The sequence below is a fragment of the Montipora capricornis genome, chromosome 9 (assembly GCF_036669925.1).
Source record: "Montipora capricornis isolate CH-2021 chromosome 9, ASM3666992v2, whole genome shotgun sequence".
NCBI lineage: Eukaryota > Metazoa > Cnidaria > Anthozoa > Scleractinia > Acroporidae > Montipora > Montipora capricornis.
The window spans coordinates 13,708,655-13,732,654 of NC_090891.1; the positions used below are offsets into that span (position 1 = coordinate 13,708,655).

General features: G+C 38.9%; 1 protein-coding gene across 1 annotated transcript in view; it reads left to right on the forward strand.

Annotated features, from left to right (window-relative positions):
• LOC138015676 (dynein axonemal heavy chain 12-like) overlaps nucleotides 1–24,000 on the forward strand; it is a 319,401-nt gene that overhangs the window by 22,400 nt on the left and 273,001 nt on the right. Inside the window, exons 5-8 of the mRNA XM_068862787.1 lie at nucleotides 632–821; nucleotides 4,605–4,674; nucleotides 6,003–6,164; nucleotides 12,892–12,975. Coding sequence (XP_068718888.1) covers nucleotides 632–821; nucleotides 4,605–4,674; nucleotides 6,003–6,164; nucleotides 12,892–12,975 — 506 coding nt within the window. The remainder of the gene's footprint in view (nucleotides 1–631; nucleotides 822–4,604; nucleotides 4,675–6,002; nucleotides 6,165–12,891; nucleotides 12,976–24,000) is intronic.

Below are 24,000 nucleotides of genomic sequence, written 5' to 3' on the forward strand. Positions count from 1 at the left end.
TGCTATAGCCTTGCTTGGATTTAACGATCTTGGATGTTCGGTGACCCCTACTTTTCTTTTTAGAAACAGATTTTGTTTACAATTATCTCCACATTGTCCAAAAATGATCAAAAAATCAATGTCGCAAGTTAAAAAAAATTCAAGATTTGTGTCCTCGGGACATGGAATCCTGCCATCTTGCGGCTTCAAGGTGCATGAAACTATGGTCGCTAAATGCGGACTTGTTCTTTGAGGAACCTCAACAGTTAACTAAATTCACTTGATGGGTCCTCTTAAACAAAGTTTGGTGGAGAACATTTCACTTCAAAGATGTAATTGCAATATTTTTGGGCTTACAGACACTGTGGCCTTATTCGCTAAAGAAGCCGGATTTTTCAGATTTAGGGTGTTCTTCTGGGCAAGTTCTGTCCACAACGAAGTTGGTGACCCCCCACTTTTTTTACATTTCTGACATCACTAACTCATCATCTTTCAATGGTAAAATTTGCAGAAAAAATCAATGTTAGAAAATTTTTGCACGAATGTGTTTAAGGGTCAGTCATTTTATTGTTTATGCAAAACTGCTTGTCTATATTGGATTTTTCATTTAAATTTAGCATTAATTCATTAATTCATATATTATCATGTGCAGTTAAACTACCAGTTTATGAAGAAATGTGTACAAAAAGGTCCAGTGACACCAATGGCTGATGACTGGTGGGATGCTATATTGACTATGATTCCAGCAAGGCTTGTGTCATCTTTAGAGTTACAACCACACATCAAGGAGCTTTTTGACGAGGTCAAAGCAGAGTATGAGGCCAGCATTAGAAAGGCAATGGGTTGGTTTTTTGTTTTTATTACATTGTATTTTATCGATAGCCCAGTGTGATTACATAATAATGCTTATGCAAAGGTACACTTTACATGTAGTTGTTCAATAAATACACTGTAAGACATATACAACATTCATGGAAATGAAGTGTTCACTTAATCTACAAGCTGGATTCTTGGAACTCAAAATTTACATGAAATGTTGAGATGTTCCAGTGTGAAGTTGCATCGAGGATGGAGGTGTAGCAATCTAGTAGATTATGACAAGAAAGGCTAACAGGAACGTGAAATAAACTTACCTAAAAATGTGTCAAACGTTTTTACTTTTCATGTACATGAGTTGACAGGTACACTGTACGTGGGTGAATGGATAAGAGCTTTTCTGGACAACAATTATTGCATAATTTTACATAAAATGGCAAATTTTACGATTTGGAAAATAGGCCTCTTTTTTACAGTCACATAATTAACCTGGCTGAAAGCACTTAATGACATCCACAGATAATAGAGAGATTTAGCATCACATTTATGGCAAACAGCAATCGTCAAACAATAAAAATTTGTGTTTTGCCAAAAATGGATGAAGCTTGTTTGATATCAGGTCATCTCTTGCCTGTTAGCAGCTGGTATCAGCTAACTTCTCATAAGAGAACATCACCCTACCGTTTCCCATTTGCCATTTTACGTAAAATTATGCAATGATTGTTGTCCAGAAAAGCTCTTATCCATTCACCCACGTACAGTGTACCTGTCAACTCATGTACATGAAAAGTAAAAACGTTTGACACATTTTTAGGTAAGTTTAGTCCATGTTCCTGTTAGGCTTTCTTGGCATAATCTACTAGATTGCTACACCTCCATCCTTGAACTCTATTTTTTTTACAATGTAAATTTACACCATAATAACTCTACACTGGGTAGGATATATGAGGCTCTGAAAAAAGTAATTTTTAAATAAAAAAATCCACACGGTGTGATTGTTTGCAAACCTTGAATTGCCAGAAGTTCTGTGAAGTCAGTTGAAAAGTGTTCATGTTGTCTCAAATACTCCTTCATCGACCTAAAAGAAAACTCACAAGAATTTAATTCAGGACTGTAAGGGGATGGAAATATGAATTCAACACTACGATTTCTTAGCATTCAGCGCAACTGGTTTTCCACGAAATTTCCGTTCGCCAATACTGGATTCCCTACATAAACTTTCTTCAAAGAAATTAATTATTTCAAATCCATTAGAAGCCGAAGGGCCTTCAGAAATATTAAAGTTATCAATTCCAAACCAACTATGGAGAAGGTCCACAATGTGATTACAGTTCAAGGCATACCATTAGACTTCAACTGAGCGTAAGTGAACCTTCAACTTGCTTGGAGCAAAGTGCCAATCAAAAATGCAATATTGTGTGATAATTTTGCAAAGTGGCTTGCAAACAAACAACTGGTTTCACTGTAAAATATAGAGGATTTTGTCAAGCCTTATTGCCCAACATCGCTACTGGGCTCCTTTAAGTGAGTCTACATGTACATGTACTTCATTAGCTTTCCTTAGGGTCATCCTTGATTATAAAGAAAATTCTATTAATACAGATCTGAAGCGAGAATGGAATGAAATAACCTATCACAATCTTGATCCTAAGATAAATATAATTATCAATAGATACAATCATTAATCATTTGCTTACTAGTGAAATATTAGGAGAAGGTTGTCAATACCTATAGAATAAAAGGGGGTTGAAACAGTTACTACTGTAAGTTGGGTTTCTTTTATATCTTACAAAGCAAGGGAAAGTTTTATTTCACCTGTTTTCTGGCATTTGTTTCTTCTGTATACATTGTCAGGGTTTTCAATAAGAATTTAGTAGAAGGCAAAGGAGGAGGAGGAGGAGTAAGCAGAGAATGGACAAATTATGCGCACTGAAGGTGCGCTTTCGGAGGGCTGAACGCACAAGCTTGTAGGGGTGTCCATGGGCATCCTCCCCCTGGAAAAATTTTGAAAATTGGGTCTCTTACATGTAGAATGCATTCTAGAGCATTAATGAGTGTATTTGAACACAACACTAATATCATTAAATTTTGGCTTTTTTATTCAGAGAGAGAGTAAATGAATACTTTTAAAAAGGCATTAAAAAAGCGTGACATAGCCCTCTTTAAGGCTCCTTTGCATTCTGTACAGCTGCGTGCAATGTATTTCATCTTTCTTGCTTGAAAAGACCTCTGGTGGATGTTGTCTTGTCACGCTTCAAATGTAGTTAGCAAATCAGGCAGCTTACACCAACTACTGGACTGCTCAAAACGAGTGTGTTTGATCCTCGATAACAGCCTTTGTCTTGGACAGGAAAAAAGAAGTCCCCGCCGAAAAATATTCATATTCATATTCATACATGTATTCTCTTTTGTTTTTCATGAACAAAACTTTCCTTATCGAAGGCTCGTGTTCTTTTCGAATGTAAGATTTGGGGTCATTTCCAAGGAAAATTAGGGGCAAGTTCACGTGCAAGAGATGGTGAAAGTCACCGAAAACCCTGCAGTGTACATGCAGCTACAGAATAATAATATACACTGTAATTATTATGGTCTTCTTAATTCACCTTGATGCAAACAGCACATTATTAGTGCAATATGCAGTCATTATGACCATATCTCAAGGGAGCTTTATGATTCAGGCATTGTCATTCAGTAGAAGGAGGCTGGCTGGATTTGCATGCGAATACTCAAGCCAGGGTTAAATTGCACTCTGCTCACTTTCTCGATTTTTCTTCACTTCCCCTGTATTCAACTCCACCATGTTTTGTACAATTAAGCAATAGACCACAAGTTTCTATGGTTTATAGACTGATAGGTAGAACATGAGAAGAATTCGTAAATCCCGAGCCGCAGGCGAGTGATTTATGAATTCTTCGAGTGTTCTTCCAACATCCCAAGTGGTTTATCATGCCTATAAACCATAGAAACCTGTGGTCTATTGCTTTTATATAATAATTCAGAAGACGTACAATTTTTCCTTGAGTTTACTGGCACAATAAAACATAGCTGGTTGACCAATCAGAGTGCGCGGATTGATTTGGTTATTATATAGACTGTAAATATCCAACTGGCTTCCTGTTTTCTAGTTTGGTGCATTAACTCTAATGTGATTTAATGAATTGGCCGAAGCAGAAAATACCAAAATACTCTTGGTTTGCCACCCAAATGTTGATTACGTTTTTGTTTTCTCCTGGGACCATTGTAAGTCCCAAGAGAAATAGGAAACAATGCTCATTCAAAATTTGGGTGGACAAACAAAGAGTTTTATGGTATTTTCTGCTTTGGCCAATTGTTACCCTCTATACACAGTCTTACAGTACATGTACAAGCTTCAAGCTTCAAAGATACCACTGTGTATAAATAAAGGCTCTAGTATCCTTACTTTTACATAATGTACCGGTATGTTGCTCTAGCTATGTGACATAATTCACATTTGCCTTTTTTATGCAGGTGTACATTCCAAAATTTCTTTCTTCATTTGTTTCATCTTGACACATGTATGTTCAGGACAGTTTAATAGTTGAAAATAATAACTTTATTAATTATAAGTCGAAGAGTGTTGGTAAAGAAATTATGTCAGCACACCACTAATTGAGGACATTACAATGCATTTACAATTCTAAAACAAATATTAAAATTAGTCTCGTAATAAAATTAAAATACGAATTTTAGAAGAGCATAATGTACACTTTGTACAAGTCTTGTACAAGTGTTGAATATACATGTATGCCTGTAGTACCATTTAAAATTTGTCTCATGATCTTTCTTAGTTCAACATATCCTTGTGAAGCCCAAAGTTAAAGGAGTTGAAGGAGACGAGGACTTACCAGATGATCTAGTGTATGTGATTTATCAGTCAAAACATGATATCATAAGTTGACACTACATGATGTACATTTATGTGACTGTACAAAGTTCTTTGATCATGTGGATAAATTCAAAATTCATATAATATGTTACAGTTGAATTTTATAGTTGGTTAAAAATTGTAGAAATTACAGACTGGTGTAGTTCAGTTTAGATTTTTCATTTGTTTCTGATTATGATAAAGAATATTACACAAAATTGAACTGGATTGAAAAAAATTAAACTAAGAAAACATTTGAACCACAACATATATCAACTGTACTTGTCCAGATCACACTTCTGTACAGTGTAAGTAAAAGAATATTTTGTTAGATGTTTTGAGCCAATTGATTTGACAAACAATACAATGTTAACCATTAACTTTTATACACAAAGTTTTCTGTTTTGATCAAGTTTCATGCAACCGTTTTGAATTATACTTTAAATTGATACTAATTATTTTAATCCTGTCACCATACTACCACAATCACAACCAGTGATAGTGCTACTAATGCTTCGTTCTTAAGCATTTTACTATAAGTGCGCATAGTTTTTTTTTATCAAGCCTCAATATAATTCCTCAAACAAGACAAACGGGACGCATGATTTTGTTTTGTATATAATTCCTGAATCGAATTTCGTTCTTTATGGAATTCATCTACAGTGCATGTAAGTCAACTTTCAATTATTCAGTTCAACTCAATTATCTCTGACCAGGACCGAAAAACGTTTACCTTATTATACTAAACAAATCAAACACCATCAAACACCACTTTTCTCCACCTCCTGACATCGAACATTAGCTTTTTTTCGTGGATGCGGTACCAAAAGTTACCAAATAACTAGTGTCACAACAAATTCGAGCATTTTCAGCACGCAATTAAGAACTCACCATCTTGCTTAACTGTACAATTTTTTACACATGAACCTTGATGTGAAGATTCAAGGGAGAGAAAATGTATGGTCATCGGTACATAAATTTAAGTACCATGTTAAATAGCAACGACTGTGGTAAAGGAAAACCTTTGCCAGACTTGAGATACTGTAGGGCTAACTTAATGAACAGGTCTGCAGGTAACAACAGGGCCACCTCTGATCTGATCTGTTTCAAATTGATGAAGTCCTGTTGGAGAGGGAGGGGGGCTGGCCCCTGAATGGGGGATAACCTGCATGCTTGGGAGAGTAGGGATGGCAATGTGGTCAGAGCACTGGCAGTATTCAAGGTCCTCCTTGAAGGTCAACCCATATGTTGTTCAAACTGGCCCTTTAAGTTTTTTTGTACCTTTCTCTGATGAATAACTCCATGCTGAATCTTATTGCAGGGGTGTTGATTACTCCAGTCCATGGAGAGAAAGTTTCAATACATCAAGAGAATCTTTAAGGCAGAACCTTCATGTTCTTCATCCTTCCATGCAGACAATCTTGGGAATTTGTCAGAGTAAAAATTATTCAACTATGTTAATTACAGATCAATCAAATTTAAGGTTGGTTTACATAATGATGATTGTACTTTTGCCTTTATTTTATGTACAGTATATTTGATAACATTGTAAGGCAATTTTGCTGTCACACCAGTATAATGTAGTTAATGGATTGTGACAACATTATCTGTAACCCTTTCATGGTGGCTCTGTTTTCAATGTAGCGTTTGTGCCGTCTAGTTGCCGAGGTCAGCAAACACTAAGGATTTATTGTATTCTTGCTTCGAACTTTGCGGCTTTGTTGTCGCTAGCAGGCTGGTACGATCCACGGCACTGGCGCTTTTTTCAAAGCTCTATTCTCGGCTAAGAGTTGACACGTGTAACACTAAGTTCTCTCGTAGTACAGCACTTCCGACTGGCTAAGCCAGCAGACATTTGTCTAGCAATAAAAGCATGTGAAAACTATTTAGAGATCACTTAGGTTCTGTAGTTCAGCACAGTTAGCTCTCAATATATTAGTGTGGTTTACGATTTGGTTTTTTCCCTCCAGCTTCCTCCCTTGAGATTTAGCCTCGTTGTCTGTCAATAAACTCGGGACACTCCTGTGTGGTGCAGTTAAGTCTGCGCAGTGATTTCCCTCAAGCTTGTTGGCTGCGTTTCCTTTTGAATATCGCCTGCGAACCGATACTCTTGTCCAATCCACCACATGCTGTTTTGCATTCAGCTTGTAGTGCTGGGGAGATAAGTGAGGTTCCTTTGTCACACAATCGCCGAAGTCGCACAGGCTAACCTAACGCAAGGCAGAGCTCCCCCATAACTACATGTAGTAGTTAGCACACAAACATAAGGAACAGAGACATTAAAACCTAATTTATGGCTATGATGATTAAAACTAATCATGAGTCTGTCACAACCTTTCAAGTTTCAGGTAAAAATACATAAAACATTAGCATAAAAATTTAATGCCTGGACATACTCAAGTGTACAAGAAACGAGAAGCTCCAATCAGAATCGTGTTGGCCTTTATTCTTGGTTTGCATGTGACGTCACAAAAAATAAAATACAAAACCAAAGAGCCTTTTGAGTATTTATCTCGATCAGCTACAAGAGGTTTTAAAAAATTAATATATCTATTTGCATGTTTTCAGCTCAGTACCGTGCTTTGTTTTGAAAATGGAGCAGTTTGAATTTCAGAGTTTTTCACAGTGCGTGACTTGTTGACAGCTTTCGAAAAACATGCTAGTTGCATAAAAACATCGATTTCCCTAGTGTTTTTGTGGCCTAAACAGCCAATATACTAGGAGACGTGTCTATACGAATGTTTGCTAGCTCATTTTACAGCAGAAAGTATTAAAGACAGCGAAACTAAATTCTAGATGTTTCTACTGGTTTCTGGCCGCCATGTTGGTGTACTTCAGCAGTGGACCGACATGGCGCCTCCATACTTAACTTGAGTAAAATTAAGTCGGCTTGTCACATCAAATTTTCGCATCTTCGTGTTCAAACAGCGCAACGTGTATTTTCGTTCCTGTATATCTCAAGTGATTTTATTTTTCAAGCAAAGGACCACTCCAAATATCGTCAAAATCATTGTCCCCGGTGCTTTGGGCTCATGTAGTTAAAAGCTGCAAGACAGTTGAAAAGTCATTCACAGATGTCTGCAGGCAATCGCGTGTTTACAACTGCTTGCCGGCGCGTTAAATTATGGATTTTCATTACATTTGTCATCAAAGTGTTGTTTGGTTGGTTCAAAAGTTGTCTTGTACCTTTAGTTTACATGACATGGCTATGCAATGTGCAAAACTTTGAAAACATTCACCTTGTCGGCCAGAAGCCGAACTTTGCAGAGTCAGATGACGAGACTGAGTTTTATTTTGTGACATTGCTTTGCGAAGGCATCATTGAACCTTTTGTGATGCAAATGCTTCTGAAAGTTAATGACATTGGTCAACGCATTTGCGTTGAACGCAAACGCAAACTAGTTTAAGACCAGTTTGAAACTAGTTTGAAACGTGTTTGGTGGTTCGCTTATCTCTGAGCGGTACTGTACATGTCATATATATAATATGAGTAGCAGATCTGTATCACATCTACATCTACATGTTCCAGCACTCGGCAAGTCCCTTTTTGACTTATGGCTGTTTCTGCGTAGGTGGCCTCATACACATTAAGCCTTTTTAGAGACATCACTGCTAAGCCAGCAACTTCTGTTGGAGGGAACAGGACAGCGACAACACCAGGGACTACATCCCCTACTCTTACTCCCACCAGCGGTGCCTATTACGCACCAGTCATAAGAAACCCCACCCCCCCCACCCCCCCCCCCCAATTCGGGCTTGAGCAGGGCATTCTCTTTTTATGCGAGTGATGCATTCCCCCGCCACTACTGTTCAACACATGGTACTCCCTTAGTAAAACAACTTATTATTGCCAAGCGTAACACACTGGTTAAAAGACACTGTTGGCAGCCATGAAATAAACAGATTGATCTTTGAGCGGCCAGCAAATTAGTGGCAAAGGCTCCTCAATGCACAACGAGTATGTCAAAATATCTTTATTGTAGAACTAGTTTCATTGATACTTAGTAGGAATTGAAATTTTTTCAACTGATTGCATACAATGTGATCCGCCTCACTATAAAATTTAATTGATTCAACTGATCAAAAGGTGAAGAACCCTAACACAATTCACGTGCGATACCAAATACTGACCATTATTTAGAGTAATGGCTATCATTATCAGGAGCAAGGGTGGCACAGTCGGTTAGTACGCGGCCTTAGTGCAAGAGGTCCTGAGTTCGATTCCCGCATTTCGCATCTTTGTTTCGATTTCTTTCCTTTCCGTGTAGCTAAGTAGCTTTAAATACCTGTAAAACAGAGCACTGATGGAAAAGGGGTAGTAAAATGAGCGCACCATCGACCTCACGTTTTTGTCAGTTGAATTACTGTTACGAGTTATCAACGTTAAATATCATGGTTACTTTACTTTACTTTACTCTACTTTTGCTTTGCAAAATGTGAAAAAAATCGGTTTAAAACAAAAAGAGTACTCTTGCATGCCCATTATTGCCACGTCATGTGCTTGGTCATTTGTTCATTCTCATCTTCCGGCAGTTTGCAGAACAATAACAAAAACAGTGTAGATTGAAATACAAACTAGATCAAAAGTCTTCCAGCCGTTACTCAGCTAACTGCAATACTGCCAGGAACAATTAGTGTACAAAAGAGGCTAACCTATTAGGGCAAAACCATTTCCCTGGAGTGATGGTTCTCGACCTAAGGTCGACACATTGGTAATGGAACCATTTGTGTCTGCCATGGTCTTGATTTGTCAGGTATTGGAAGGGGTAGCAAAGAGATGGAAAAACTGTTCTCACTCCAGAGAGACTCACTTTGCGGCTTTCCTTTCTGGCAGATTGCGTCAATACAGCCTTCCTTAAAACAAGGACTAAAAGAAATACACATTTATCTGCAGCACTCTTTACCAAGTGGTTGTTCCTCACATCCCATATTTCACTAATTAAAAGTACTGAAACTGAGTGGGATTTGAACTTTTCAACTGCTCCTTGGCTTTTGTTGAATCACTTAGGAAAGGTCCGGACGCCGTTTGTGAAGATAAGAAGCATATTCATCATTGGCTCCTTTCAGCAGCCGAATAGGCATATCACCACATGGTGCACCATCTACTCTATTGATATATTCTTCTGTTGCAGCATTTAAGTTCTCTGGTAACTTGATTGAATCCAAGCCCTTTTCATTGAAATTGTGCCCATTGAGTGTTGATGTTACAAAGAGATGGCTGTGTGCAAGGGCTAGACACCCATTCTGCGGCTCTACACGGTTCCAGTAACTTCCACCGCCATGACGTGCTGTAGCAATAGTGCATGATTTGTTATTTGTCACTTGTCTTTCAGTCCACAGGAACTGAATTTCCAGCCCTACTAGATTTTCATCGTGTGCTCCATCAACACGAATGCAATCAAAGATGCCTTCAGTCCTCGCTTTCTATTTCGGTTAAAAGTTACCACTCCAGTCCGTCTCCATGCATCCGCACCACACCTTCTGCCTCTCACATATTCCTCAATATCTGTACCTATGTTAGAGAACTCCTTTAAAACCGAAGAAACTGGCTTTGGAATCTTTCGTTTCAACGAACACTCGCTTGCAATTTCTTTTGTCACTCTACCTTTTGTTCTTGAACTTAGAATGCGCCTCTGCTTCTTAATCATTTCTATTCGTTCAGGCGAATTTAGCTTCTTCACAGAGAGCCGCTGATCTGGATTGTCACTTTCTGAGTTTAACTTAGTAACAACATTGTTGTCGGGGCAACCTAAAGCTTGCTGTTGACTTTGAGTTAAATATGCTTGTCTGGATTGTTCTATTCAAAAGAATCATCAACTCATCAACAAATGCAAACCAATTCAACTGCAAAAAATTCCGCTTTGCATTATGATGCTGATATTTCACAGATGGGAAACATTTGCGAAAGGTATTGCCAAGATCAACTATACCAGATGAAATGATTTCATTTGCTGTCTGTATTAAACCTTTACACTCACAACATCCAATGGCATGAAAGTTGTAACAGTATGCAGTTCTTGCCTTCACAAATTGTGATAATGTCACACCAGACAAAAAGGTCTGATAAACTCCATCAGCTTTATGACAACTACTGACATCAGATACAACTTTGTCTTTCAAAGTAATGCACAACTGAAAGTCTGGACAGTCGTGTGACTGGCATAATCCTAGACTAAAAAAGAATCATGTGTTTGAGGCGATGATGGTGACCTACTCTGCCCTTCACCCTGAGGACGACCAGAGGCGTCACCTTCTTGCACTTGTGCTCTTGAGTTACCGCTGCTTCCCTCTTCACCCTGAGGACGACCAGAGGCGTCACCTTCTTGCACCTATCCTGCTGAGTAACCACTGCTGTGACTGCTTTCCTCATCACCCTGTTGATGATCAGAGTCTCTGCCCTTTACCTTCAATTTGCTTGAGAAAGAGATCCAAGCTTCCTTTCTTGCAAGAGGTAGGTTTCTTCCATGGCTTTTCACCAGGTAGGAGAGGTCTGCCATTCCTTTGTCTCCTTTCTTTTTCTTTTGAACTCTTCTTTTCTTTATTCTGCAAAAGAGGTAGCTCTTCTAGGCGGCGTTTTTTGACCTGTAGAGGATCCATTTCTTTAGTTAACCAGAGTGACTGCTCATCTGCATTCAGGTTCCTTGCTTTTTCTCTTGATCTCTCTTATTGAAATATTTATTTTTTAACTTCAGATCTTTGCTCATTTCTTCTAGTTTTTTAGCTTTAATACTTGGCTTCATCTTGACAGGTTTTTCAGGCTCTGGTGCAGAGTTGAAGAGCATGATTTTTTCTTCTTATACACATACCCATCAGCCTCTACTTTTCTTTTGGTACGCTCAAGACGTGTAACCTTATTTGAAAACAACAACCAAAGGTCCAGAGTTCAATTGACCGAATTTTCAATCTCTGACATGTGACTAAAAGCAAGGTTCTTCAACCCATGACTAAAACAACCTTATTTTGTAGTTATTGGTCACGGAACATCACATAGAAAGCATGAAAACTCACAAGAAAAAGCAGTCCTCAGTTTAAATAAGCTTAAATAGATCTAAATAGTTATAATAATAGACATAACTTAAAGCTCTATTTGTGATAATTAGATAGGTCATCCGTCAAAACCAGTCGCCTGGTACATAAAAAATGCGTGCACAAGATTTTGAGTACAAGGACATGCAATTGATTTTCATAACAAAAGAATAAAAAACTTTGGGTTAAAAGGACATGCATACCGGAACGATTCTTTCAATCTTCATTCGGGAACATTAAACTCAAGCTTAAATCAAGGGCAAGCATACCGGAACGATTCTTTCGATATTAAAATTTTTCATTCGAGAACAATGAGTGAAGAGCATACAATATCATTTAAAATGTGCCTACCTTTGTCGATCAAGCTTTCCAGATTTTTGGCTGCAACAGCCTTTTTCGGTCCATGGCGATACGAAACTGTGCAAAGCATTATCCAGATGGGAATCCAGGATTGAGTTTGTCAAGAAAGCGACAATAATGTATGCAAAATTACCATGAGGCGCGGAAATAAGGACCACTGACCAAGGGGTGACTGCCCCGCTTAATTCCTCGGTAGGGGATGCGGAGACCGTGACTTCCCCACCTCCCTGGGAACCAAAATGACGTGTATATGAGGTGAAAGTCCCCACAATCCCCCGCTAAGGCTTGGGGTTTCAAATGACTGGTGCATTAGTACAGGGATAGTTTTGCAGGGCTGAAAACTATGCAGAGAAAGCAGAACTTAGCAAGTGCTCTTGGTATCCAAAAAGAAAATTGAGAGATAATTAAGCTTCAATTTGGCAAAGAACGCCATACATTGCTTTGTATTTTAAAGCTTTCTGCAAATATTGTTGATTAATTATCTTCAAAAAATGCGTGGTTACCCCCAATTTTCTTTTTGGTATTCAATAATGCTTGTTAAGATCTGCTTTTCTCGCATATTCAGTAAACGGCGCAAAAATAGCTTTGAATTAGTAGGCACCGTCCTTAATATTAATTTTGTCAAGTACTTTGTTTCTTTGTTTGTTGTTGTCAAGTGCTTTGTTAATTAATTAAGCCACTGGAAATCCTAAAGACAGCAACAATGTTACATAAAGCTTTTGCCATGGTAAGGATTCGGTTTCCCACGGCCTTTAATTAGATTTGCTCCTGTCAAAACAAACGTGAAAAAAATTAAATGCCAGCTGTTGTCTGACTTTTTGCAGGGCTCAAGGTTCAATTGAGTGTGAACACCTTAAAAATAATGTGACGCTTGACTGTGAGAAGACTGAAGAAAAACTCATGCACAGGTCAGTTTTCCCTTCTGAATGCTTTATTTGTAGTCGGACGGATTAGCGACCGGAAAGGAACAACGACAGCATTTGTCACTTTGACAACAGAAAATCGAACCGGTTGCAACCGGGTGACCTAGTACCCCTTCTTGAGGGAATCCATGAAAATAAAACAATATAAAAATTTGGAAACAAAACATTGATTGCATCCTAACAGTCCACCCCTTCTTGAGGGTTCACTTGTTAAGTTCATCAAAGAGTTTACCATCAAGAACAATAACATACATGTATATTCCTCCTTGAGCACCACCTTTCATAGACAAGTAAGAGCACTTGGATACAGGTCCTTTCAGTTTACCGCATCGGGAAAGGATATCCCAGGCTTCTGGCATGGTTTTATAAACGGTTTTACAAGCTTCAGAAACAAAAGCTTGGTGACGGGGCAATGAACGAAGTACTTGGCCAAATGCAAAAGCTACTTTGGCAACACCAGGAGAGATTGATTGAGAAGGTGCAGGCTGGATAGGTACAGGTTGCAAGGGAGGTTCACTTTCAGGGCGAAGGTCCTGTGGATCACCTGTAGGAACAATGACAATTTTGTCGATGTTGACAACAAGGATATCTTGACCAGTGATTTCATGATGTAATTTAATGAGGTCCTGGTGTCCGTGGACAAGTCCTTGTACTATGAATGGTCCATCAAAACGATGTGTGAAGCGAGGTGATAAGCCTTGTGGTTGTGTTGAAGGGGGAGGTCTGTGAACGTATACACGGATACCATCATGAACCTGCAAATTTCGGGCATTTTGGTCATAATGTTCTCCTTGGGATCACCGTAAGTCAGCTTGAATGCGATCAAACTCTTTCTGGGCATCTGATAATCGTGGAACTAGGTTTTCTGCATATGTTTGTTGGGAAAGAGGCTTTGAAGGTAGAGCCAAGGTGAGAGTTTCAGGTGAAGGGGCGTGGCGACCAAAAACGAGGAAAAAGGGACTGAGTTTGTCCATTCCTGGAATTGGTGAAACGTGTGTAAAGTGCTGGTTGAAGGAAATCTTGCCAGTTGGTCTGAAGTTTGATACAGTAAATGGCTATTGCCCTATTTTAATAGCCATTGGTGAACCCTTTCAGTTCAACCAAGGTCTGTAGCTGGTAGTGAAAACATGGTCTATTGAAAGTGATTTAGTGAGCTGGAAAACCACTGCATTAGTCCATTCACCACCTCGATCACTGAGTAGTTCTGCAGGGAACCCGTATTGACGAAAAACATGATCGAAAAGTGCATGTGCAGCCGTGGTTGCTCTCTTGTCTGGAACTGGAATAGCAACCAGGAAGTTAGAATAAGGACATACGGCAGTAATTATCCACTTGTTCCCAGACGGAGTCTGGAGCAGAGGTCCTACATAATCTATGCCAATGGTGTAGAAAGGACTCTGGTAGAGGTGAACTTGCATGGGTCCATGCTTTGGATCTGGTGTTTTGAAATGGATGCACTGAGGGCAACATCAAATCCAGTTTTTTCTTGCTTGGCCATGCCTCTCCAGTAATAATCATAAGAGAGTGATTCATCAGTTGCATCACAACCTCTGTGCATGGCGAGTGGTGAATCATGGTAAGCTTGTAATAATATACAGCGAAGTAAAGGGACCATAATTCGATAGTGTGATGGGTCGACCATAAATTCATCTCGATACATCCAAAGTTGGCAGTGTGTTGGTTCCTCCATGGCTGTGTCAGTATGAGAGTCATGTCCTCTAGCTGAAGTGGGTGAGGTGCATGTAGGATGTGTTAACAAACAAGCATTAGACATAATTATGGATGACAGTTGGAGAAAGTGTATCAGTCACCCCTTGAGTTATATGGGTGGGGATGTCCACCGACAAGGCGAGAATCTTATGGTCTGGTAAGGTAACAAGGGAACAGTCTGGAACCTTAGTAAGAGGATAAGGACTTAGAACAGCTGGTACAACATTTGTTGTGCCTGATCGGTGTTCGATGTAAAAATCAAATTCCACCATTGACATGCACCACCTGGCTACTTAAGCTTGCTGTGGAGCAATAGTAGTGAGCCACTGTAGGTTTGCATGGTCTGTCAGCACTATAATGCGGTGACCAAGAATGTATGGTCAAAATTGTTCTAAACCCCATTTTACTGCGAAAAGTTGTTGTTGCAGTGTAGTCCAACAAGATTCAACAGCATTGAAGGCCTGCGATGCAAACCGGATTGGTTTCAGTTTTCCCCCAATTTCCTGAGCCAACATGGCACGCAACCTTGTTTGCTTGCATCCAAATGGACCTCAAAGCTACATGTAGCATTCCAGTTAGGATGGTGGAGCATGACAGATGGATCTGTGTCAAGGTGTTTCAAGTTTTCAAAGCTGTGTTCATGGTCTTGGGTCCATTTGAAGGGAGAACCTTTCTTTAGAAGTTGTTGCAAAAGAAATGTGTGATCAGACATGCTAAGTACATAATCACAGAAATACCGAGAAACTGCTTGAGGTGGGTGACATTTGCAGGTGATTTCATGGCTGTGATGGCTTTGATGCCTTTACTGTTAGGTTTACGTCCATCCTGGTTGATACTGTGTCCCAAAAGCTCAATTTCACTAGCAAAGAACACACAATCATTAATTATTTTGGAGGGTTAAAACTGAATGTTCACTTGCACTGTTCTATTAAATACCACATAATATCATGATATATCATCAATAAGTATCACTTGACCCTAGCCGAATTGAGATTTTGATAGCCTTCTTGATATTTTGATAATATCATGATATCGTGATTATATCATGATATATCAAAATATCAGACCTCAATGCATATCACTTGACCTTATTGGCAAAGACTTGAGATTTTGATACCTTTCTTGATATTGTGACTTTTGATAATATCATGAGATCTTGAGAATATCACGATATATCAAAACATCAACCTCATCACATATCGCTTGGCCCTAACAAAGACTTGAGATTTTGATAGCCTTCTTGATATTTTGATAATATCAAGAGGCCTTGATAATATCATGATATATCATAATATCAAACCTCATCACCTATAACTTGACCCTAGCAGAGACTTGAGATTTTGATAGCCTTCTTGATATTTTGATAATATCACAAGAACTTGTTATTCCATTACCTCTGCAGATTATCAAAATATCATTGCCTTCTATCACTATCAAAATCTCATGATATTATCAAAAAACCTTCCAAGAAATGTATGAGAACAATTTTGATATATCAAAAGTGATACGGCCTATTGATATTTTGATATTCCGCAATACCGCACCTCACTCCCGTGAGAACGGCTCTGGTCATTCATGAGAGAAAGAAATAATATTGCTCGCCTTTCGAATGAGTTTTGAGTTTTCCCTTGCAACCATTGTTTGTCAATCAAACAACTCAAGCAACAGGAGGCGATCAAGTCTTGCACTTTCGCAGGCCACAGCGTTACGAACTTCGCAAAACACTGTTGTAAAACTGAAGTCTTTAACAACACGTTTTAGCGATAATGGGAAGCTTGACACTGCAAGGACAGAAAAGAACCTGCTAGAGAACCACGATAATTATAATAATTCTTGTGAATATGCGTAGCTTCAAAGTAACGGAACTATTGTGATATGTAAACTTGGTCCATGGTTGTTCCTTGTCCTGATCAACTACTTGGAAATCAGCTCTTTAAAATGCTCAGCTGTGGAAATATGTTGATGACACGGCAATATCTAAGATTTTTGCCAAAGGTAATGAGAGCAAGTCACAACTTATTACCAATCAAGTTATCCAGTGGTCTATCAACAACAGAGTTCAACTGAACAACGATAAATGTAAAGAGCTGGGAATTTCTTTCGCCAAGAAATCACCGGAGTTCAACCCTATCCTTATCAATGGAGAGGACTAATTAGAAAGTTGCTTGGCGTAACAATATCACATAATCTTTCGTGGAACAATCATATTATCGAGATAGTCAAAAAAGCAGCCAAGCATTTGTATTTTCTGGTACAGCTAAAAAGGGCAAAAGTGACCTTGTGCTATTCTATACCACATGTGGTTAGCTTGAAGTCTTCGCATTGGGTAAAATACACCAAGTACGGAACTGTTTTCCGAAAAAAATTCATGTTCTACTATCAAACTTTTTTTCTTCTTCAAATGTGTTCTTTATTAGACTGTTCTTAGCAAATACCTGAAAAAAAAATCAGGGGTCACGGTGCTCGTTTGAGAGAAAAGGAGCAGTTCTTTCGGCATCAGGCTTAGTTTGAGGGAAATCTCTTACGTTTTGTACGCGCACGTGCTCATGTGCGCGCGCTAATGAGGCGAAAATCGTGCGCAGTAGGGATGCGCAATGCAATACTAAGGAATTATCTTAAATAAGCTGCTCCCTCCCAAGAACAATTCAATACTTTCTCTTAGGCATAACAGATATTTTTCTATACCAAAGTGGAAAACTGACCGTTTCAAGAATACATTTATTATAACCTCCAGTCTTAAAAGAAACAATGAACATTGACTTTAACATTGATATTTTAATTGGATTTATAATCAATACAATTTATACTTAGTTTTGTAATTTTATCTATTCTAGTTTTATGAATATGTAATTCAGCCTTCACGGGCTGGCATTTATTCAGTCAATAAACAACCTGACTTCCGGTTTGAGAAAAAGTTAAATTTCTGGCGGTCTTTAAATTGAATTAATTTTTTTTACATGGCACGTTTCACCCCAAATACAGAAATATAGCTAAGCATTGATTTTTTAAAATCATCTTTTTTGAAAAAGTTATGGGTATTTCAGTATCGTTTATGTCTTTAAAAAGAACATTTTTCAAAAATAAAAAAAAAACCATGCGTGGCTGGATGTAAAAATGAATACAAACTGAAAGCTCCAAAAAGCTTACACTGGGTTGCCTGTGGTTCGTGTTACACAAAAAAAAGAAGGCACTGAATTGGGTGATATTGAACTGCAGCATTCCAGTTAATTTTTTCAAGTGGGGCGTCATTAAACACCATTTGAGGGGTCACCCACATGTCATGCCAGCAGAGGCCCTTTCGCTCCCACATTCACACCTTTAATTATCTTGTAATGTCCTGTCCCATTTTGAGGTCTTTTAGTTTTTTAAGCTTTTAAGAAATTCAGTTTAAAGATAACGAAACACGCTCTTCAGTAAAATTCACTCGTTTCTTCTTTAAATAAATAGTCTGCAAAAAACTAACTGCAAATTGCTCTGACAGCATGTCTTGCAGTTGCACTAAGCAAACGTTTATTGCACACACTACGAAAGGACTGAAGGTGTTGTTTCTGCTTCATAATTCCTCTTCTTGTTAGTTTAATCTGATGCCAGGTCAAAATATTGTTTGGCTTTGTGTTTGCACCAGAAAAAGACAAGCCAAAAGACAGATGAAGAAAAAAAAATACATAGTTTTTATATTTAACTCTGAATCAAATTCTCATCGAAAGATAAATGACAATCGATCTTAAAAACACGAAAATTTCTGCAGTCTTTAACTTTTATGAATAAACGAAAGGTCATGATGTTTTGTTAAAAGGAAGAAATTGATCACGTGCTAGGCAACTATAAAGGTTCACGTGATCACCTTGTGTAAACTGAATGAACTACGGGAAAGAATGTTAATTGTTTGTGGTTTTCAGAGCAAAACAACGTACTTTTTAGCCAAGAAACTTCCGTCGTTGGTTTTTTAATTTTGTTGTAATATTTAACTGAATATTTAGATTTCATCTGTCAGGTCAGGAAGCCTTCTTTGTTGGGTTCCTGAGAAACATATCTATTTTGACTTCAGAGTGAACTAAAATTCATACAATCGAGAGGTTGAGTGGCCATGTAATTCAAAATCTAAACATCTATGAGATACAAAAACAGACTTGCAAATTATCGCAAATCACAATGCTGACAAGCACAAAAGCAGAAGATATGGTTAAGTAAATGTGAAGTTGGTTACTATCTGAATGTTTTTGGGTTAGAGTAAAGGGATATATTGTCACGCAAATTATGTAATTTCATGACACTCAAAATTCGCAAAAAGCATGAGTTTCATGTAAACAATCTTCGCACTAGCAAGTTGTAGCAATAAATTGGATTAACCAAGAAGTTAAAGAAATATTGTTGGCTTCCCAAATAAATTTCATCGTACACTACAATGAAATAATCATTTGTCAGAGAAATAAAATTCCTGTCTCCTCGCGTATCACATTTCAACGCACATATGCAAATTTGTAAACTCATTTTCACCATGATTCCCGCAAAATTTCCTTCTTTCAAATACATTGTATCAGCAAAAGTATTATTTCTCGTCAAGCCTCTTGCATCTTTTATGTTCAAATAACCGCTAAAACTAAAGATTTTTTAATGATCTATCCGTAGATATTTTTTCATAATTTAATATTATCTGTCAAAATTTGCACAACAGTCAAAACATAAAAATAGCAATGCACGGAACAAATTTAGTCGCATTTACCTCTTCGTCCAATTCTAATGCTTAACACAGGAATTTTTAGTTATTGTGAAAATCTTTCTCTATTCGTTAGCAATCATCCTTTCAAATTTCAGAGAAATCGAACGGTCCGCGAATATTTTACGAGTTTTCAAAAGGCCAAGGTCGCGCGATCAAGTTGCGCGTGTGGCCCGTTATAATTATTTTTTCACAAAATGTTCCCGAATCGTCAAGTATCACCACAGAAGACAAGAACATCATTCTAAAAGCTTATTCTGCGCAAAAAGTAGGTTCTGGAGGTAATTTTGAGAGTGGAAATCAAGTTTTTGCTGCATGGTATATTTATATTTAATTAAGTTAACACAACAGAAAGACGCTTACCTTATTTTGACACGAAAATGCTTTACTATTGCCATAAAAACTATCCAGTTAAGATCGCATATCATACAACATGATGAATTCATAAAGGCCACCTTTTCTACCGAAATATTGCGTGAAGACAAGAAACTCAATCGTGTCAAACAACACACCGTGTATCCAATTCACTTTCCATTATTGAGCTCCATAAGGGTATATTTTGTTCAAAGATCCACCAAAACGCCATTTGTGTTACATGACTTTCAACGCCATTGCCGGTTAAGTTAATCATCCTACTGTGTCCACCAGAGAAATCTACGCATTTCCCACTACCCTCTCGATCTTAAGAAAATATGCGCAGAAGGCTCTATGCACAAAGACACCACTTGCCAGGGGAGTGACAGGCAAGACTTTTACTCAAGACGCTTCATGAGCGTACACTGGGTTGCCTATGGTACGTGTTACTCAAAAACAGAAGGGACTGAGTTGGGTGGTATTAAACTGCAGCATTCCAGGCAATTTTTTCAAGTCAGGGGTCATTAACACCATTTAAGGGGTCACCCAGAAGTCGTACCAGCAGAGGCGTACCTGCTTTTGCGAGTCACAAACGTTGCTCGAGGAGCCTGTTTGCTAAGCATTGTGTGGTTCCAGAAAATATCCATACCCCCACCACGGAAGACAATTGGAAATTCCGAGGGAGAGGGGGGGTTAAAGGGCAGTAATTTCCAAGGGGTAGGGGGGTTTCGTGGGAAACTACTTTTCCAAAGGGTCACGAACCACATACAAAACATTGAAAGCAACATACGATCGATCTGAAGCACAAAACACACTATCGGACGATGTTTTGAAACATAAGTCAGTTTTGAGATAAAGTTAATACTATTAGCTTCAATGTTTCCGTTTTTCTTTGAGTTAGCTAGCGCTACAATCTCCCGAAGCTAAGAACAATGTGTCTTTCCTTTGGGACGGATTCAAACATTTAAAATGGCGGTCTCAACTGGAGTCTCATCCCCAGACTTTCACGTTTGTCTCTTTTTCGTCCAACCAACACTTCCGTTCACTTGTGTATCACTTTTCGCTACCTTCACATGCAGTAAACACATTTTTGATAGGATTTATGTTTTACTGGGGGTAGTAACTCATTGAAAATGCGATAAGATGCAAGTTCCCACCATCTTAACGCTTGTGTGCAACGACATTTTCCTTTTTGTGGGTGGCATTTAGACCACGGACAGGAACCGGGAGTCAAGTTTTCTCTTGTTTGAGTAAACGCAATATTTATTGCGGCATCGGGAAACGATTGTTGAGGTTCAGTTCGTTATGTCAAACTGGAAATTCTAAAACAGGAGTTTGACTACTCATTGGAGGAAGTAAATCGCGCCAAAAATCATAACAGTCGCCCTTTTGCTTCCATCCGTGGCTCAAAGGCAAGCAACAGCGAGGCTGTGTGTCATTTACCGGCGAGAAGGACTGCTGGAGAGTCAGTAAATTTGAAGACTGCACATAAAGCGCCATATCTAAGTTTACAAATATGATGGATTATTTTGGCGTCAATAATATTCTTCGTAAAACAATCGCCTTTGTGACGACGTTCACGAAACCTACCGCGTCAACATGTGTGGTCCCTAAATATTAAAGAATCAACCTGAAGAAACTGACAAAATGTGTAGACAAAGGAACCTTGTAGGTTTCTGTTTTATTTACTACAGTTTGCTAGGTTGTTTAAGTGAGTGAAATGTTCTCATCGAAGTTCGTACAAAAACGTGAAACAGTCGACGTGCAACCCAAATGTTTAAGCTTTGTAAAGTTGATAGCGCACAAGCTGAAAGTTTAGCTGGATAATGAGCTTAACAAAGCGTTATATTTTTCTTAAAGTTAACCTTAATGTTTACACTGTTGTAATAAAATTCTACCGCAATTACGTAACTAAATCACTTTCGTTTTTATAAGTAAAAAAATTCTGGAAATTCCTGAGGGGAGGGGGGTCATCAAAGACCCCCCTGGAACGGAAAATCCTGGGGGGAGGGGGGGTGCAAATCAAAAAGTCTTCCGTGGTGGGGGTATGGATATTTTCTGGAACCACACATTGCAGGACTTCTGAATGGTGGCTGCATCGGTGATGCATTAGCGACCCTTTTGTTGCAGATGTGTTGCAAGAGAGCTGCTTTAATAGCTTCGTGTTGCTTTAACGCTGTAGGGAGGATGTCGCGTGATGCGAGAGGTGTTTGCCTTTTAATTTAATGGCTACCAACAAGAAGCTGATCAATCGAAAAATGGGTACAAGCAAAAGTATCAAGAATGTCAATTAAATTTATTTTGCATAGCGGAGGAGTTACAGGCAAGCTATATAATGAGCTGTATAATGTACAAAAATATTCAGTACCCAGAGAGCTTCTTCACTGCAGCGTTGTTACATTAACTGATCATGATGCAAGCGCGATTCTTTAAAGCCATCACGAAAGATGATGTTGTTCACACAGCTATGTGATTTAATAAATGAATGAAGGGGTAGTTTCTAAAGAAACTGTGGTGCTGCGTCGGTGGGGAAGTAGTATACAAAAATTTGGTTTTATCAACGGAGTTGATAATGTAAATTGGCCACCGTACAGAGATTCTAAAAGCTGACGTTTCGAGCGTTAGCCCTTCGTCAGAGCGAATCGAGGGATTATGGGTTACGTGTAGTTTTTATAGTAGAGTAGGAGCTACGCTATTGGTGGTAACATGGCAACGTGAAAAATAGGAATATATTAGTTAAATGAAAAGCGTTCGTTAATACCGTGAGGATTAAGGGTGCCGATTTGAAAGATGAATTTTTGTTCCAGATTCTTGCGGCTTTCCGTCGTACCTAGATGTAGGGAAAGGCCGCAGATAGCCATGTGTTTTTTGGAGTGGTTAGGCAGATTAAAATGGCGAGCGACTGGCTTGGATGCATCCTTGTCATTCTTCTCAACATCGCGAAGGTGTTCGCGGAATCGGTCACCTAGTCGTCTACCTGTCTCACCAATGTATAATTTATTGCATAACGTGCAGGTTATGCAATAAATGACATTTGCGGAGGTACATGTGAAACGATCGGTGATCTTAACAGATCGCTTAGGTCCCGATATCTTGCTAGTGTTAACAATGAAAAGACAAGTTTTGCATCGTGAGCGCGCGCATTTGAAAGTGCCGGGTTGCTCGTTAGTTTTGAGCGGCTTCTAACTAAAAAGTTGCCTACGTTTTTGTCGCGTTTGAATGAAATAAGTGGAGGTTGCGAAAAGATTCTACCAGTCTCGGGATCATTTTGGAGTAATTTAAAATTACTAAGAATGATGCTTTTGACTGCGTGATTATGAGGATGGAAAGTGAGGGTGAATGGAATTCTGTCATTCTTATCTTTTTGTGACGTTTGTAGTGATGACTGTCGATCAAAACTAATCGCATGAACGCATGAACGTTGCATAAAGGACGCATAAGCACTGTGCAACGTAAGATATGAAGTTGTGCAGCGCTGCAAACGCGTTGCGCTGTTCGTACGGGTTGGTTCCTTTAAATCCCACAAAGACAGAGCTTAGGGTTAAACAAACAGTGACAAGATTAACTCCATGCTGTAGAGAGTATGAGGATGTTGGTTTTCCAAAGAAGGTGTTTTGGTTAGGAGACAAGTGACACCGACATGAGGCTGGTAATTGTCACACGAATTATTACTGGGTGCGTGTGACGCTGGTGCCCTGGTTGAGGTAAAGCCAGTTAGATGGTTGTCCACTGAGCAAGGGACTGTGAGTTGCATGCTAGGATGTCGGAAAGTGATGGATGGCTGATCGTGACCCACTAGAGCTTTGGTGGCGTGGAGATGATTTTCCCCAAACAGAATGGGCCATGAGAGGTGGGTAACGACAAGCATAGTAAAGATTGATTCCCTGCCATTGCTCCAAGTGATGGGAACATCCATGGTGGCAGTGACAGAAAGATTTGACTTTGCATCAGTGTCGGAGACAGGAATGGATTCTGGCAAGTTCTTATATTGAAGAGATGGGCGTTTGGTGGTGATTGCTATTGCATGATCTGCACTAACTAAGGAAATGGAAAAGCAGCTATCCAGAGGTAGTGGAATAGACTGGTCTGCTGACGTCACTGAGGCCCAAAGAATGTTACGGTTGGCTAACTGCGTTTGCGTATTTACTGGAAGAGCAGTTGGATCTGTGACTGCTGGTAGGCCAAAAAGAACAGTACCAGAAGGATCTGGGTTTGTTGAAGGCGTGTCG